We start from the raw sequence: 15,193 nt of genomic DNA on the forward strand, positions 1-15,193 counted from the left end.
CCTCCCAGGTGCTGGGATTAAAGGCGTGCGCCACCACGCCCAGCTTAAATAAATATTTTTTTTTTAAATTAAAATCAAGAAAGAATCTCTTGCCAGGCATGGTAATGCACACCTATAATCTCAGCACTTGGAAGATGGTGGCAGGAAGATCAGAAGTTCAAGGCCAGTCTTGGTTACATAGCAAGTTCAAAACTAGTCTGGACTACATAAAGACCCTGTCTTCAAAACACTTGGAGGGGCAGGGAGGCCAGCTAAATGGCTTAGCAGGTAAAAGAACTTGCTGCCAGGTCTAACAACCTGAGTTCAATCCTCAGAATCCACATGAGGGAAGTACAGAACAGACCTCAGCAAGTTGTGCTCTAACCTCCACATGCACATGCACATCCACACAGACACAAATAAATGTAAAAAAAAAAAACCAAAACTAAACATACCCTAATGTGTATGTTATCATGCAGCTATCATTTGGATTCTTTCATAAATCTATAATAATCCTGAGATCTTAATTATTTTTACCTACATTTTAAAACATTCTGTGATTTCCTTATTTTAGATTTCATTCATCCTCACACATCAATTTTAACTATGCTTAAAATGATCAAAATTCACTGGGCATGGTGGTACACACCTCTAATCCCAGCACTTGGGAGGCAGAGGCAGGCAGATCTTTGTGAGTTCGAGGCCAGCCTGGTCTACATAGTGGGTTCCAGGACAGTTGGGGCTACAGGGAGACCCTGTCTCAAAAAGTAAAAAAAAAAAAAAAAAAAAAAAAAAAAAAAGATCAAAATTCAGTGCCAACAACAACAAAATGATAGATGTGTCTAAGAGGACGAAACAAAGGTAATTAAAGTCATCGCCACAGAATTGCCAAAAACACTATAGGTGCAACCTGCTTTTTCTAAAAAATTTTATTTATAATAATAAAGAAGAAAACCGACAGAAAAAGTTGTTTTAAAATGATCAGAATCAAAAGATTAAGTGTGAAGAGAAGAGCATTCCGAGCTAAAAATTGTGTCCAATTCATGATGTAAATGAACTTGCTATGAGTCCAAGGGTGACAATATTCTAGATGCATATTCTCAAACTCAAGAGAGAGGACATGTAGTAGTGCCATCCCTTAGGAAAGGTAGTCAAAGGCAAGAATTTAGACCATCTTGATTGCTGAAAGGGCATATGACAATTATTTTATCTTTTGTGATTTTTATGTATCAAAGTACTTGATGCAAAGTAAATTTACTCTCTTAAACTACTTACTAAAACTTCTAGCTGTTTTTCAGTATCTTTTTAAATTCTTCCATAAATCACTTTACAATTCATATTGAACTTAGATGGCCAATGACAATTTCTGCTCCAATGAGGAACAAAGTGAAAAGAGCTCTAGACTGAGAAATTTGCAACACATATAATAAAGAACTGAATCCTAGAAAATATAAAGAGCTTCTATAAATCAGTAAGAATAAAACAGATCATCCAACAGAAAGATAAAAGACTTGCATCAGCATTCCATATAAGAGGAAATTTAACCTAGTAACAATCAAATGGAAGGGAGTATAACTTCACTAGTCATGAGGGAAATGCAAAATAAAACTATCATCACAACAGCACTAGACTCCCACCAAGACTGCTGAACTTTAATGTTTAATATTAAGTATTAAAAGGATACCAAAAAAAAAAAAAACAACCCACAAATCAAAACAAACCAACAGACTAAAACAACACTGGTGAAAGTATACACTGAAACAATCTCTTGAAAAACTGTTTAACAATATCAATACAGAACATTCACAGACCAGATCCTATGATCAAATAATTCCTTTAAGTAGATTGTAGTACATCCAAACAAAGGAAAATTGTACAGAAATGAGAATTTGAAACAAACTACTACCACACACATGAATCTGACAGTAATACAGAGGAAAATGACAAACTCAAAAAGTACATACAGTGCGATCATAAGCCACACATACAAATACTTAAACAAAAGCATACACACACAACACATACCACACACACACACACACACACACACACACACACACACACACAAAGATATATACGGCACCAAAAGATGTCTTCCAAGCCAGTGAGACTGCTCAATGGGTAAGGGCACTACTGCCAGGCCTAATGACCAGTTTCATCACCAGGAACCCACAGGATGAAAGGAGAGAATCAACACTCACAAGTTGTCCCCTGATCTCCACATGTACACTGTGGAATGCACTCATGCACACATATCAAATAAATAAATTAACTTAATTAATGCAATTTAAAAACATGATGCAGTATTTTTCATCACAACTAAAAAATATCAATACCATCAATATTAGAACAAATAAACAGATTATGGTATATTCACACAATGGAATATTTGCCAGAAATAAAACTGCTACACAATCTCACAATACAATATCAAGTAAAAATCACCACACTAAAAAAAGTAGGATTCCATTAATATAAAGCTCAAAAATAGGTATCTGTTGTAGAAAATGTCAGTATTGTGGTTATCTTTGAGTTGGTGGAAGATGACCAAGAAGGACTTCTTAAATACTTGTAATTTTTATTTATTGATCTGAGTAGTGATTGCATGAGTGTGCCTTTGTAAAAATTCACAAAGTCAAACACTTATAATCTGGTACTTTTCTGTATGCTAACCTTCAATAAAGTTTCATTATTGAAAAGTACAAAGTTCTAAGAAACAAACAGCCACTGACATGACAACTTATTGGAGCAAAGGCACTTTTCTGGAACCAAAGGCTGTACCAATACACGCCTGTTCACTGTCAAAGTCACTGCCCTTGTTCTCAACAGTGCAGTATGCTGTGTTGCAGCTTTGACTTAACTTCTGGGAAATCTTCAGTTTTTGAAAGCTGCCTAAATGTGCACTTTCCAAAACTTCAAAGCATTTTACACAACAGTGTTTCTGGTAAATCAATTTAGTTCTGTTCTCAGTTCTTGTCTTTATCCCCAGTTTTAGCTTAAAAAATTCGCCAGGTGTGGTGGCGCACGCCTTTAATCCCAGCACTCTGGAGGCAAAGGCAGGCAGATCTCTGTGAGTTCAAGGCCAGCCTGGTCTACATACTGAGTTCCAGGACAGGTGGGGCTATAGGGAGACCCTGTCTCAAAAAGACCCAAAAAACAAAAAATTTCAAGTGTGGTTTACAACATCACTTGCATGTTTATAACAAAATATGAATTAAATAAAGAAGTTCAGTTTTTTGTTTTGCTTTCTTTTGCAAATATAGAACTCTTCACAGATTTACCTGCCATCCTTCCCCAGCGGCCATGCTAACCTTCTCCATATGGTTCCAATTTTGGTACATGTGCTGCCGAAGCATGTAACTACTCTGAGCTACATACATAATGAGTTCCAGGTCAGCCTGAGCTATATAGCAAGAACCATTTTCTGAAAACCAAATGAGGGGCTGGAGAGAGGGCTCAGCAGTTCAGAGCACTGACTGCTCTTGCAGAGGACTCAGGTTCAGTTCCCAGCATCCACAAAGCAGCGAAACTGTCCATAATTCCAGTTCCAGGGAATCTGACACCTTCTCTTGGTCTCCATGGCACTGCACGCACACAGTGCACTTAAGTACATTCAGGCAAAACACTCACACAAATAAAATAAAAAATCTAAAAAAAAAGAAATAAAACAAATCAAAAAAACAAGTTGCATTTGATAATACTGCACATACGTAAAGTAACACAAGCAGCATTCACTAGTTGGAATTCCAACTAGATGAGATGCAAACAAAAGTTAAGGTCTTAGAAAAACAAAACAACTACATATGTTCAGGATGAGACAGACCTAAATTAATAAAAGTTAATGTGAAGACCTGAAAAGCCAAACTGATGTTTAGCTCAAAGCACTGAGCGCCATTCAAAACAAAACAAAACCAAAACACAGTAAAATAAACTTATTTAATCTCTGTGAAAAGAGGGCTCTGTGGTTAAAAACAGTTGTTGCTCTTACAAGAGGACTAGAGATTGTTTCCCAGCACCCACATCAGGTGGCTAATCACCTGTAACTGTAGTTCCAAGGGCTCCAATGCTGCCTTCTGACCTCTGTGGGAACCACATGCACATGTGCACATTAACATGCAGACACACACACATACACACAAATGAAAATAAATCTTTAAAAGTATAGCAGGAGGAAGCTAGAACCAATGACAATGTGGAAAGAATTTGGATTTATATGGCTAGCAGAGCAGGTAAAAATGAAGGTGGTGAGTGATAGTTTTTAAATAACTGTAGTAACACTGTACAAAAGGAACATGATAAGGGCTACAGAAATGGCTCAGCGATTAAGAGCACTGGCTGCTCTTGCAGAGGACGGGTTCCATTCCCAGCACGTACATGTCAGCTAATAACCTGCCTTACCTCCAGTTCCAACTCCACTCCTTAACACCCTCTTCTGACCTCCAAGGGCACTGCATGGCATGGGTGTACTTACATATATCCAGGCAATATACTCATACACATAAAATAAAAATATTTTTTAAAAGGGATAGGATAATTCATCATGTGTTACTCCATTGAGTTGGAGTAGAATCAACAGGTATAAGTTACAGAAACACATTTAATGCACAAAATAAACTTTCCATAAAACTCTGTTTTATAGGCCAGTGTTTGCTATCACAGTGGTAATATTCAAGTACAGTCCATCAGCTTCTTGCCATAGAAAGCACAATGAACACAAAAGCAGACCAGAAAGCTATAGATTCCAATCTCATCTCAGATTAACTGTCTGAAGCAATTTTTTTATTTTAATATTTGTTTACATTTTATTATGTATTTATGTGTATGTATGTGGATACACATATGCCACAGCATGATTGTGGAGGTCAGAGGACAACCTGAGGGAGTCAGTTCTTTTTGCTATGGTGCAGACTCTGAAGAAGAAACTCAGGTCATCAGGCTTGGTGGTGAGTACTTTTACTACTTTACCACCTGCTGGCCCTGGCAATTTATTTATAACCACCCCAAATCTCAATATTCTTTATCTATTTACATCATAAAAATCACTGAGAGGTGATTTACACGATAAATAAGGTAATGTATTCAATACCCAAGCATGGCAAACTAAAATGCAACACAAACATGAACTGCCAGAGTGACTACAACAGATAATTTCTAAAATTCTTTCAGCACTGAGATTATTAGTAACTGTACCTTTGAGGTAAGAAAAAACTTAAAATAGGTCATAAATTTACAAACCAAATATTTGATAGGCAAAGAGACAAAACATTAATATGATAAAAACCAGGGGAGCCAGAAACATGTATTATGAAGTGGTAAGAATGTTACTTGTTACTTCTATGGTAACAAGTTGGTAACAGGCAATGTTCAACCAGAAGAAAGACAGGAATTCACATTCCAAATAAATGGAAACTACTGCTTTGGGAAGTGGCTTGATACTATTTTCCCAGTCATGTGATCTTGACTGAGCATATTACCTATCCTCTCAGTTCCATTATGTTAAGGGAAACTGTGAAATAACTGGTTCACAGATTTTTCAGAAGACAATAACACAGGATGGGTGTGCACTCAGGAGGCAGAGGCAGACAGATCTCTAAGAGTTCAAGGCCAGCCTGGTCTTCATAGTGAGTTCCAGGCCACCTGGGGCTACAGGGAGACCCTGTCTCAAAAAGACCAAAGAAAGAAGACAATAATGCATGTAAAACTCTCTAACATGGCTTTATGGTACACAGAGGAATTCTACTTAACTTTCTCTTAGCTCAATTCTGGATGGAGTTGTATGTCATGGTAGTTTCAGGATTTTAACTTAGGGAACAAATAAGAGATACATTTCTATATTCTTTTCAGACATGTAGTCTAGGCTGGCCTCAATCTTACTATATAGCCAAAGATAAGCTTGAACTTCTGATCCTCCTGGCTCCACCTCTCAAATGCTGGGATTATAAGCATCTACCATCACACTCAGTTAATGCAGTGCTGGGAATCAAACTCAGGGCTTTGTACAGTACAAACACTCTACCAACTGAGCTTTATACACAGCCCATTTGCTTTTAAATGTTAAAGGAAGGCCTGGCATGGTGGTGCTCGCTTTTAATCTCAGCACTTGGGAGACAAAGGCAGGCAGAACTCTGTGAGATTGAGGCCAGCCTGGTCTACATAGCCAGTATCAGGTCAGCTAGGGCTACAGAGAGACCCTATCTCAAAAAACAAAACAAAAAACAGCAATTTTTTTAAAAATTACAGATTTAAATAAAGTGATGACATCAATCAATAATGAAATGGAAAATTAAGTAATATACAGATAGTACCAAAAAGCAGGTTATAAGATAATTCAGTATAATCCTACATTTATGACATTTGAAATTTCCCAATAATGAAATTAAATTACTAACATTTTTTTCTATGCAATCTGCATTTTGTATAAGGAGTATACATTTCAAATATAATTTCTGATGGAGGGGGCTGATAAAAAAATTTTTTTCCAGGGGAGAGGTGGCTCAAGTGGTTAAGAGCATTCTTCCAGAGGATCCAGATTCAGCTCCTAGCACCCACATGTGGGTTAACAACTGTTTGTAACTCCAGTTCCAGGCAGCTCTATGGGATCCAATTGCATGTATGTGGTGTTCATATATATATATGAAAAACACACACATAAAATTTTTTTTTAATATTTTATTTATTTTTATTTTATGTGTATGAGTGTATTGCCTGCATGTGAGCACGCCCATGTCATGCAATGCCGCGGATGTCAGAAGAGGGCTTCCGATTCCCCTGGAACTGGAGTTAAAGACGGTTCATAGCTACCATGTGGGTGCTGGGAATCGAACCCGGGTCCCCTGCAAGAGCAGTCAGTGCTCTTAACCGCTGAGCCATCTCTCCAGCCCCGGAAATACATATATATTTTTAAAGGACCAACTAGAGGAAGCAGTAGCCCATACACTCTGGAGCTACAACACAGGGAAGGCCTGGCCTCAGATGACAATTTGCGGTAGTCAGTTCTCGCCTTCTTTTATGTTGGTCCTAGGGATGGAACCCAGGTCATCAGCTCAGAGGGAGGTGCTTTACCCAGTGAGCCATCTTAGCAGCTCCTCTTCAGCCTCTTGAGTGTTAAGATTATAGGCATACACCACCAGGCCCTGATGAATTTAATGCTTTTTAAGAAAAAATAAAAACAAAAATCAGCAACCACTATTTTTTTTCTCAGTACATGATGTGGTTTAGAGAAAAGAAAGACATCTCCCTAACTAAGGAAAATATAAAAGATGCAAGGCTCCATGGAGGTAGGGATTTTGACACTTCTGTTATAGTCACTGTTCTAAGTACAAACAGGAACTTAGTATGTGCTGAACAAAATGATTTTTTGAAAAGGTCGTATTTACCCTTATACTACTCTAACAAATGGTATTTGCCCACTCAATCATTTGTCAAATAAATTAAAAGCAAGAAAGTTAAGTTTAAAATATTACTTTCAGGGCTGGAGAGATGGCTCAGTGGTTAAGAACACTGAGAGCTCTTGCAGAGGACCCGGGCTCGATTCCCAGCACCCACATGGTGGCTAATAACCATTCATAAATCCAGTTCCAGGGGATCTGATGCCTTCTGACTCCGCAGGCATTGCACGACACAGGTGCACTTACACACATGCAGACAATACACTCATACACATAAAAATAAAAATAATAAAATTAAAAAAAATAAAGTATTACTTTCTCCCTCTCCCCTTCATTTTTTGGTGTTTTGTTCTTTAATTAATTCATTTATTTTTATTTTATGTATGTTTTGTCTATATCTCTGTAAGTGCAGTAAGTGCACGCAATGCCCACAGAAGTAAAAAAATAGCATCAGACCCATTGGAACTGGAGTTACAGATGGTTCTAAGCTGCCACATGGGTGCTGGGAAATGAACCCAGGTTCTCTGTAAGAGCTGCCAGCATTCTTAACCACTGAGCCATCTCTCCACCCCCTTTTTTGGTTTTAGTTTTGAGACAATGTCTCCCAGGAGCCCTAGCTGGCCTGAAACTCGCTATGCGGACCAGGCTGGCCTCAATCTCACAAGAGTTCTTAGCCTCTGCCTCCTGAGTGCTGGGATTAAAGACATCATCATGTCCAATTTTTTTTATTTTTATTTTTGAGACAGTATGTCCTGTAGCCCAGGCTAGGTTCAACTCAATATGTAGTTCATATTAATCATGAACTCCTAATTCTTCTGCCTCTACTTCTCAAGTGCTATGATTACAGGTGTATGCCACTGTACTTGGTTTAAAATATTATTTCTGAGCTGAAAAGTCAATAAGAAGCGATAACCATTTCTCTAAATACTATATTCATTCAGGACTATAAGTATCTACAAATAGTATAAAGGTAGTCACAAAGAAATAGGGACATGTAATCTTTTCTAAATTACATTATGCCAGGTCAAATTAGCAAATAGTACTAACATTATTAACTGTAAACCATGAAAAAATATATGTGTACAAAGAAAATACAGAAATTGCATAAATTAATTTTTGAATTCCACTAAAGCTTAAAAAAAAGAAAAAGATAAAAAGAAAACAAACCAAAACCAGACCTACCTTGGGCCTCTTGGACCTTCCAAGTAACTGCTTCTAGGAGGATCTGGAAGCAGTCCACCTGATCTCACTGGCATGTCCTTGTTTGTAGTGACAGATTGAGATGGAGTAGATGAAGACTCTCCAAGTCCTTGCTCAGATGAGAATGAACTGAATGGCAGAGTGGACTTGTTCAGAGATTTGGAATTCATTTGTTCTGTTTGTGGTGGAGGGTGAAAAGTTGATGGTGGGGCTGAACCAAATGACACAGGTGTGGGAAGCAGTGCTTGTCTTGGTTTCTCTGGGACCTGTGAGCTCTGAGAACCAGAGGCTGGTGGGATTGGGGCTGTGGTTAACTGAGGAGGCATCCCTTGTGGAACTCCAGGGGGAGGTATTCCTGGAGGAGGAGTGGCCGAAGATAAAGATGGGAGGGGCAAGACAGGTGGAGGTGCCCCAGAAGAAAGAGATGGTGGGGGAAGGACAGGAGGTGGTCCTGCAGAAGAGAGGGAAGGTAGGGGAAGAACAGGTGGAGGCCCTGTCGAAGACAAAGATGGAGGCATCCCAGGTGGGGGCACAGAAGTTGGTAGAGAAGGAGGTATTACAGGTGGAGGCATGCCAGGTGGTGGCATGGTGGAAGGCAGGGCAGGGGGCATCACCGGAGGTGGTAATGATGGAGGTAACACTGGAGGGGGCATTGTTGGCAGAGGTGGGGGCATCTGAGAATATGGAGCAAATGGAGGTGGCATTGACATATTCCCCATATACTGGTTCTTCATGTTCTGAAATGAAGTGACTTTCTCCTGGAGATAGGTCTGAGTGGCTTTCATATGTCCTTGCCACGTTTTCCATTGCTTTTCATACTCCTGAAGCTGATCTTTATGAGGATAGGAATGAAGCTGCTCCTCCCACAGCTGAAATTCTCGCTCCCATTCTTGGTAGAGATGTTGAAACTGTTGCTGCTGCATCTCATAATGTCGCAGCTGCATATCCACAGACATGGTCTACAAATAAAGGATAAAAGTTCTTTCAAGACAGTAATAAAAGAATGAATCCTGTTACAATATTAATGACTCAAGGGCATATGAAGTCTTATGAAATTAGAATACTAAAGATTTAGGAGGTAAAGGATAAAATTGCTACATTGTTCAGTGATGATCACTCCTCTTCCTTTGGACTACTTAAATAACTTATCAGAGTTGGAAAAACAAACCAAACACTAACACAAATAACTATTTCAGTTTTAACTGAACTATATGATCAGTTTTAACTGGAACATATAGACAGAAGATTAGACCTCAAAGTATAAGACAAATATCTAAGTCACTTTATTACTTATTAAAATAATAAAGTGAGTCTCAGCACAAAAGGGTAAGTAATCTATTTACTTATTACTAAGTACTAGTAATTAATTTACTTACTATTAATTAATCTACTTAATTACTTATTAAGTAATCTACTTACTTTTTTATGTATACGTATGTGTGATATGACTGCTTTTGGCCTTTTTGATGAATTATATGCTTATCTATTACTATAGCAGTTTGCAGACATAACAGATTCACTTGTAGTAATGTGGTAAAAATCTATAGTTCTTAAATCTCTTAGCAATAGTACTCTAACATCTGTCCCAGATTGAGGCATGGCAGGAGGGGCAAGACTGGTTGAGGTGCCCCAGAAGAAAGAGATGGTGGGGGGAGGACAGGAGGTGGCCCTGCAGAAGAGAGGGAAGGTAGAGGAAAAATGGGTGGTGGCCCTGTTGAAGACAAGAGACTCTGCCATGACCAAGAGACCCTACCCTACTTACCCACCCTTTTCCAAACCCTCAGATAATATGACAGATTAACTTGGACATCCTTTGGAAAATATGTAATTGTCAATACTTGCTATCTTAAGTTTATACGCACTTAAATCTGCCTTAGGGGTAACAAATTCTTTACACATTCTTGGGACAACTTCATTCTTGTCAATTATAGAAGTACTAACCTGTATATGTGGTGGCTGTTGTATAACTTGCTGGTACTGCTGTAGGATCTGCTGTAACTGAGTGTGCTTCTGCATTATTCCCTGATACTGGAAGCCAACTCGATGTTGCTGGTGCTGCTGCCAGTGTGCTGCTGCAGCCTGCAACTGTTTTAATCTGGCATCTTCTTCTGGATCCTCAGACTACAGGTAAGAGAAAATACAATTTTCTGTAAGTCATAAAATAGAAACCAAAATAATCAAACCCAGAATCCCTACTACTTGGGCTGATTGAAAAGATATCCATTATTTAGACAAAATACCTATTTTTGTTATTATGACGGGTAGTAATAAAAAGGAGTTTAAATTCTAGTCCTCATTGGAATAACAATCTCATTTTTAAATAGGACAACTATTTCCCCAGCAGGAAGTAAATCTATAATTATAGTACTGTTTAACCTAGGAGAAAACCTTCCCTCCCTCTCTCCCTTTCTTCTTTCTTTTCATTTTGCAGTAGTGGACTACAATGTAATCATGGTTCAGTAAAGTTGGAGGAATAACATTTGGACTATTGTGGTAACTTTCCATGTTCCAGTCACTATGCTTTGTGTGACCAAGATGGCCATTTTTAATGCTTAATAACCATAAGATCTGAATATGTCCATTTTGCAGATGAGGAAATTAAAAGTAGAGAATGATTAGCTAACTTGCCCAGAGTCACCACCATAAGTGGCAGTGTTTGGGCAGCTGATCTAAAAGATGAAGCTCTTAACTATTGCCCTATGCTGTCACTATGAATACACACGGGCATTTCCCTTTTGTGCTAGGACTCTCCACTCAGAAGAGTATCTAATTCTTCACTCTCATTCAACCTCCTAAAAAAACCCTCTCTGTTATACCTGATAAGGAAGACATCAGATTATTTCACAAGTGGAATTTTACAGGTGCTTGAACACATGAATATATATATATATATTATGACAAAAGTGTCCACAAACGAATCAGACAAAAAGCTAGATGACTTAATAAACACTAATTACCTGGGGTTCCTCAGGTGGGAGAGGAGGTGGTGCCTCCTCATTTGGAGGTGGTAATGGGGGCTCCTCAGATGAAAGAGGTTCTGAAATCTGACTGGTGGCAGGTACTGTAACTTCTTCTTTTACAGGCTCTGGTACATCCTTTGCTATGACAGGACCCTTTTTGTGTCCTGGTAAATGTACTTTTGTCCTCTGCTGCAAACTAAGCAGATGCTGTCGATACCAATACTGTTGCTGTTCCTACAAATACAAGCCATTTTTAAGAATTTTATTTATTCCGTGTGTGTGTATGTGGGGGGCACACGCTTGCCACAGAGTGTGTGTGTGCAGATCAGAGGACAACCTACAAGAGACTCTCCTGCCATGTGGGTCCCGTGGATTGAACTCAGGTCATCAGGCTTAGTAGCAAGAGACTTTACCTGCTGAGCCATCTCTCTGGCCCATTTTTAAGAATTTTAATTGATAATTATGTATCTCTGCAACTGGTATTGACTAGGCTACATTTGTATCTGTGTTCATGTATCTAATGTAAAAAAAGCAAAGCTGGAGTGAGAAAGGCAACTTCCTAAGATGAAGAAAAATTGTAGTTCCTCTCCCAAATGTATACATTTAAATTAAATCATATGTAATAATTCTGCATACTTTTTTTTCCTTCAGTACTACTGGGTACTGCATCTAGGGTTTTATGCATGCCAGGAAAGTGTTCTACCACCAAGCTATACCCCAGGCCTCTTTTTACTTTTTTGGACAGAGTCTTATTAGGTGGCCCAGAATTGTTTGGAACTTACCCTATACCCCAGCCAGGTCTGGAACTTGTCATATTCCTGCTTCAGCCTTCTAGGTAACTGGGATTATAGTCCTGCACTAGTGGGCTCAGCTAGCATACTTTTTTTTTTTTAACTTTAAAAAAAATTTTATTTATTATTTTTATTTTATGTGTATGCATATATTGCCTGCATGTAGGTAAGTGCACCCGTGTCATACAATGCCCACGGAGAACAGAAGAAGAGGCTGTCTGATCCCCTGGAACTGGAGTTACGGACAGTTGTTAGCTGCCATATGGGTGCTGGGATTTGAACCCGGGTCTTGTGCAAGAACAACTGGTGTTCTTAACTACTAAGCCATCTCTCCAGTCCCATCAGCTAACATACTTTTTACTCTCAAAAAGAATATGCTTCTGGCCAGGCCTGGTGACACATGCCTTTAATCCCAGAACTCAAGAGGAAGAGGCAGGTGGATCTCTGTGAGTTTGAGGTCAGCCTGGTCTACTTAGCTAAGTTCCAGGCAAGTTAGAGCTACATGAGACTCTGTCTCAAAAACAAAACAAAACGAAACAAACAAAAAAAAATGCTTCTGTGAGACCAGTCTTTTATTTTATTTTTGTTTTTGAGACGGAATTTTGCTTTGTAAATCAGTCTGGCCTGGAACTCACTATGTAACCAAGGTTGACCTTAAACTTAACAGATCCTGACTCATCAAGATATGTATTCAGTGCCCAAGGAGGCCAGAAAAGGGGATCACATCCCTTGAAACTAGAGTTACGAATGGTTGTTAGCCATCATGTGGATGTTGGGAACTGAACCCAGGTCCTCTGCAAGAGCAACCAGTGCTCCTAACCTCTGAGTCATCTCTCCAACCCCAAGAACAGTCTTTTGGATAAATGATTGAGAAATCATTTCAAATCACATAGCTACTTGTTTATAATCTGCCTTTAGTTTGCTAAGATTTAATCACAGAAGTTTTGTAATTAACAAAACCAAATAATCATACCTTTAGTCTTTATTCTGTTCCAAATATCTATCTCTTTTAAATACTTACTGTACCATTACTCTACCCATACACATATACATGATAATATGCTTTTAAAATCTTTTTCAAATTTTTAGATTCATCATCCAAATTACATTGTAATTAAATTTTCTGGAAGACTATTTTGTGTTTTTCAAAAGTACAAACAGTAATTTCAACATTGAAAAAAAAGTTAGAAAATAGATCAGCATAGTGGTGCAGTGCTGCACACTTGTAATCCCAGAATTTGGGAGGGTTAAAAGCAAAAGGCCAGTCTGGACTACATTGTGAGACCAAGGCCAGCTGGGGTTATGTATCAAGACATTGTCTAAAACAAACAAATAAACAACAACAAAATCAAGAGCTGGTAGATGGCTCAGAGAGTAAAGTGCTTGCTATGAAAGCATGAAGGTCTGAGTTTGAATTCCCAGAACCCACATAAAAGCCAAGCACTACAGTGTTGGCTGATACCCCAGGACTGGAAGGCAGAGACAAGAGGATCCTGGAGGGTCCACTGGCAAATCAGCCTAGCTAAAATCACAAGCTCCAGGTTCAGTGAAAGACCCTGTCTCGAAGAAGAAAAAAAAAAGGTGAAAAAATGACTGAGGAAAGACATCCCAACATCAACCTCTTGCCGCCATACACGCCTATATAGGTAAATACACACACACACACACACACACACACACACACACACACACACTCATAAAGGACACACATAGAAAAAAGAAAAAAATAACTCCAATATCAGTACTTCATAAACTTCCCCAGTCATTTATAAACATATGAAGAGCAGTGAAAACTTTGAATGGCCCTATTGAGGTAGAACAAGGTGATACCCTGCCTTCTGGTTCCAGCTTTTGAGCTGAGTGTCCTCTCCATGGTGTGGTTAGTAACACATTTTTCACATTTTTGTGTTTTGGTTAGTTATTTTGCCCTTTAAAATGCCCCCAATCATAATGTTGAAGTAAGAGTAAAAAGGCTGTGATTATCCTTACAGAAAAAGATGCATTCGGTAAATTTCATTCAGGCAAGTGTTGCACAACTGTTGACCATGAGCTGAATGCCAAATAAATAATAATATGAAGTAAAGTGTCTTTAAAGAGGAAACACATATACAAGGTTATGTATTGATAGGTTGAAGAAAATAAGATCAGACTCAGATTCACTCTGTATTTGCCCTAGGAACAAAGGTTCAATACTAATTCAGTGTTTGTGGTGACTTTAAAGAAAACCAGCTGAGGGACGGAGAGATGGCTCAGCCATTAAGAGCACTTGCTGCTCTTGCACGGGACCCAGGTTTGGATTTCAGCACCCTCCGGGTGTCTCATACCCATCTATAGCTCAGCTCCAGTGGCTGCTATACCTTCTTCTGGTCTCCACAGGCTACAGAGACATACACATACATATAAATAAAAAAATAAAAATAGCTGGACATGGTGGCATACACCTTTAATTTCAGCACTCAGGAGGCAGAGGTAGGTGGCTCTCTATGAAACTGAGGCCAGCCGGTCTATATAGTGTGTTCTAGGCCAGCTGGGGCTACAGGGAGGCCCTATCTAAACAAATAAACAAACAAAGAACAACAAAAATAAAAATAAAAACTCATCACTGATGGGCTGGAGAGATGGCTCAGCAGCTAAGAGCTGCTAAGGGCTGTTCTTGCAGAAGATTCAGGTTCCATTCCCAGTATCCACATGGTGGCCAACAACCATCCATAACTCTAGTTCCAGGGGAATTCCACACCCTCTTCTGACCTCTGAGGGTGCACTTATATACATGCAGGCAATACACTCATACAAATAAAATAAAAATAAAAAAATAAATTAAAGCCAGGTGTGATGGTGCATGCCTTTAATCCCAGCACTTGGGAGGCAGAGGCAG

At 38.9% G+C, this 15,193-nt stretch overlaps 1 protein-coding gene and 1 non-coding gene across 6 annotated transcripts in view; both read right to left on the reverse strand.

Annotated features, from left to right (window-relative positions):
* Positions 1-15,193, reverse strand: part of Ylpm1 (YLP motif containing 1) — a 94,062-nt gene that overhangs the window by 64,171 nt on the left and 14,698 nt on the right. For 4 of the 5 annotated variants that reach the window (XR_003846534.1, XM_029554378.1, XM_017802366.2 and 1 more), the window contains exons 2-4: positions 11,525-11,761; positions 10,509-10,688; positions 8,550-9,526 (exon numbers count right to left, since the gene is read on the reverse strand). Coding sequence is in view for 4 of the 5 variants with exons in the window: in XM_029554378.1 (XP_029410238.1) it covers positions 8,550-9,526; positions 10,509-10,688; positions 11,525-11,761 (1,394 nt within the window). In the remaining variant the exon portion in view is untranslated. The remainder of the gene's footprint in view (positions 1-8,549; positions 9,527-10,508; positions 10,689-11,524; positions 11,762-15,193) is intronic. The other variant, XM_008849734.3, reaches the window with a different exon arrangement.
* Positions 3,233-3,335, reverse strand: LOC115067113. The gene has a single exon (XR_003846547.1). It is a non-coding gene; the product is annotated as a U6 spliceosomal RNA (small nuclear RNA).

The sequence above is a fragment of the Nannospalax galili genome, unplaced genomic scaffold (assembly GCF_000622305.1).
Source record: "Nannospalax galili isolate Female #2095 unplaced genomic scaffold, S.galili_v1.0 scaffold24, whole genome shotgun sequence".
NCBI classification, from domain to species: domain Eukaryota; kingdom Metazoa; phylum Chordata; class Mammalia; order Rodentia; family Spalacidae; genus Nannospalax; species Nannospalax galili.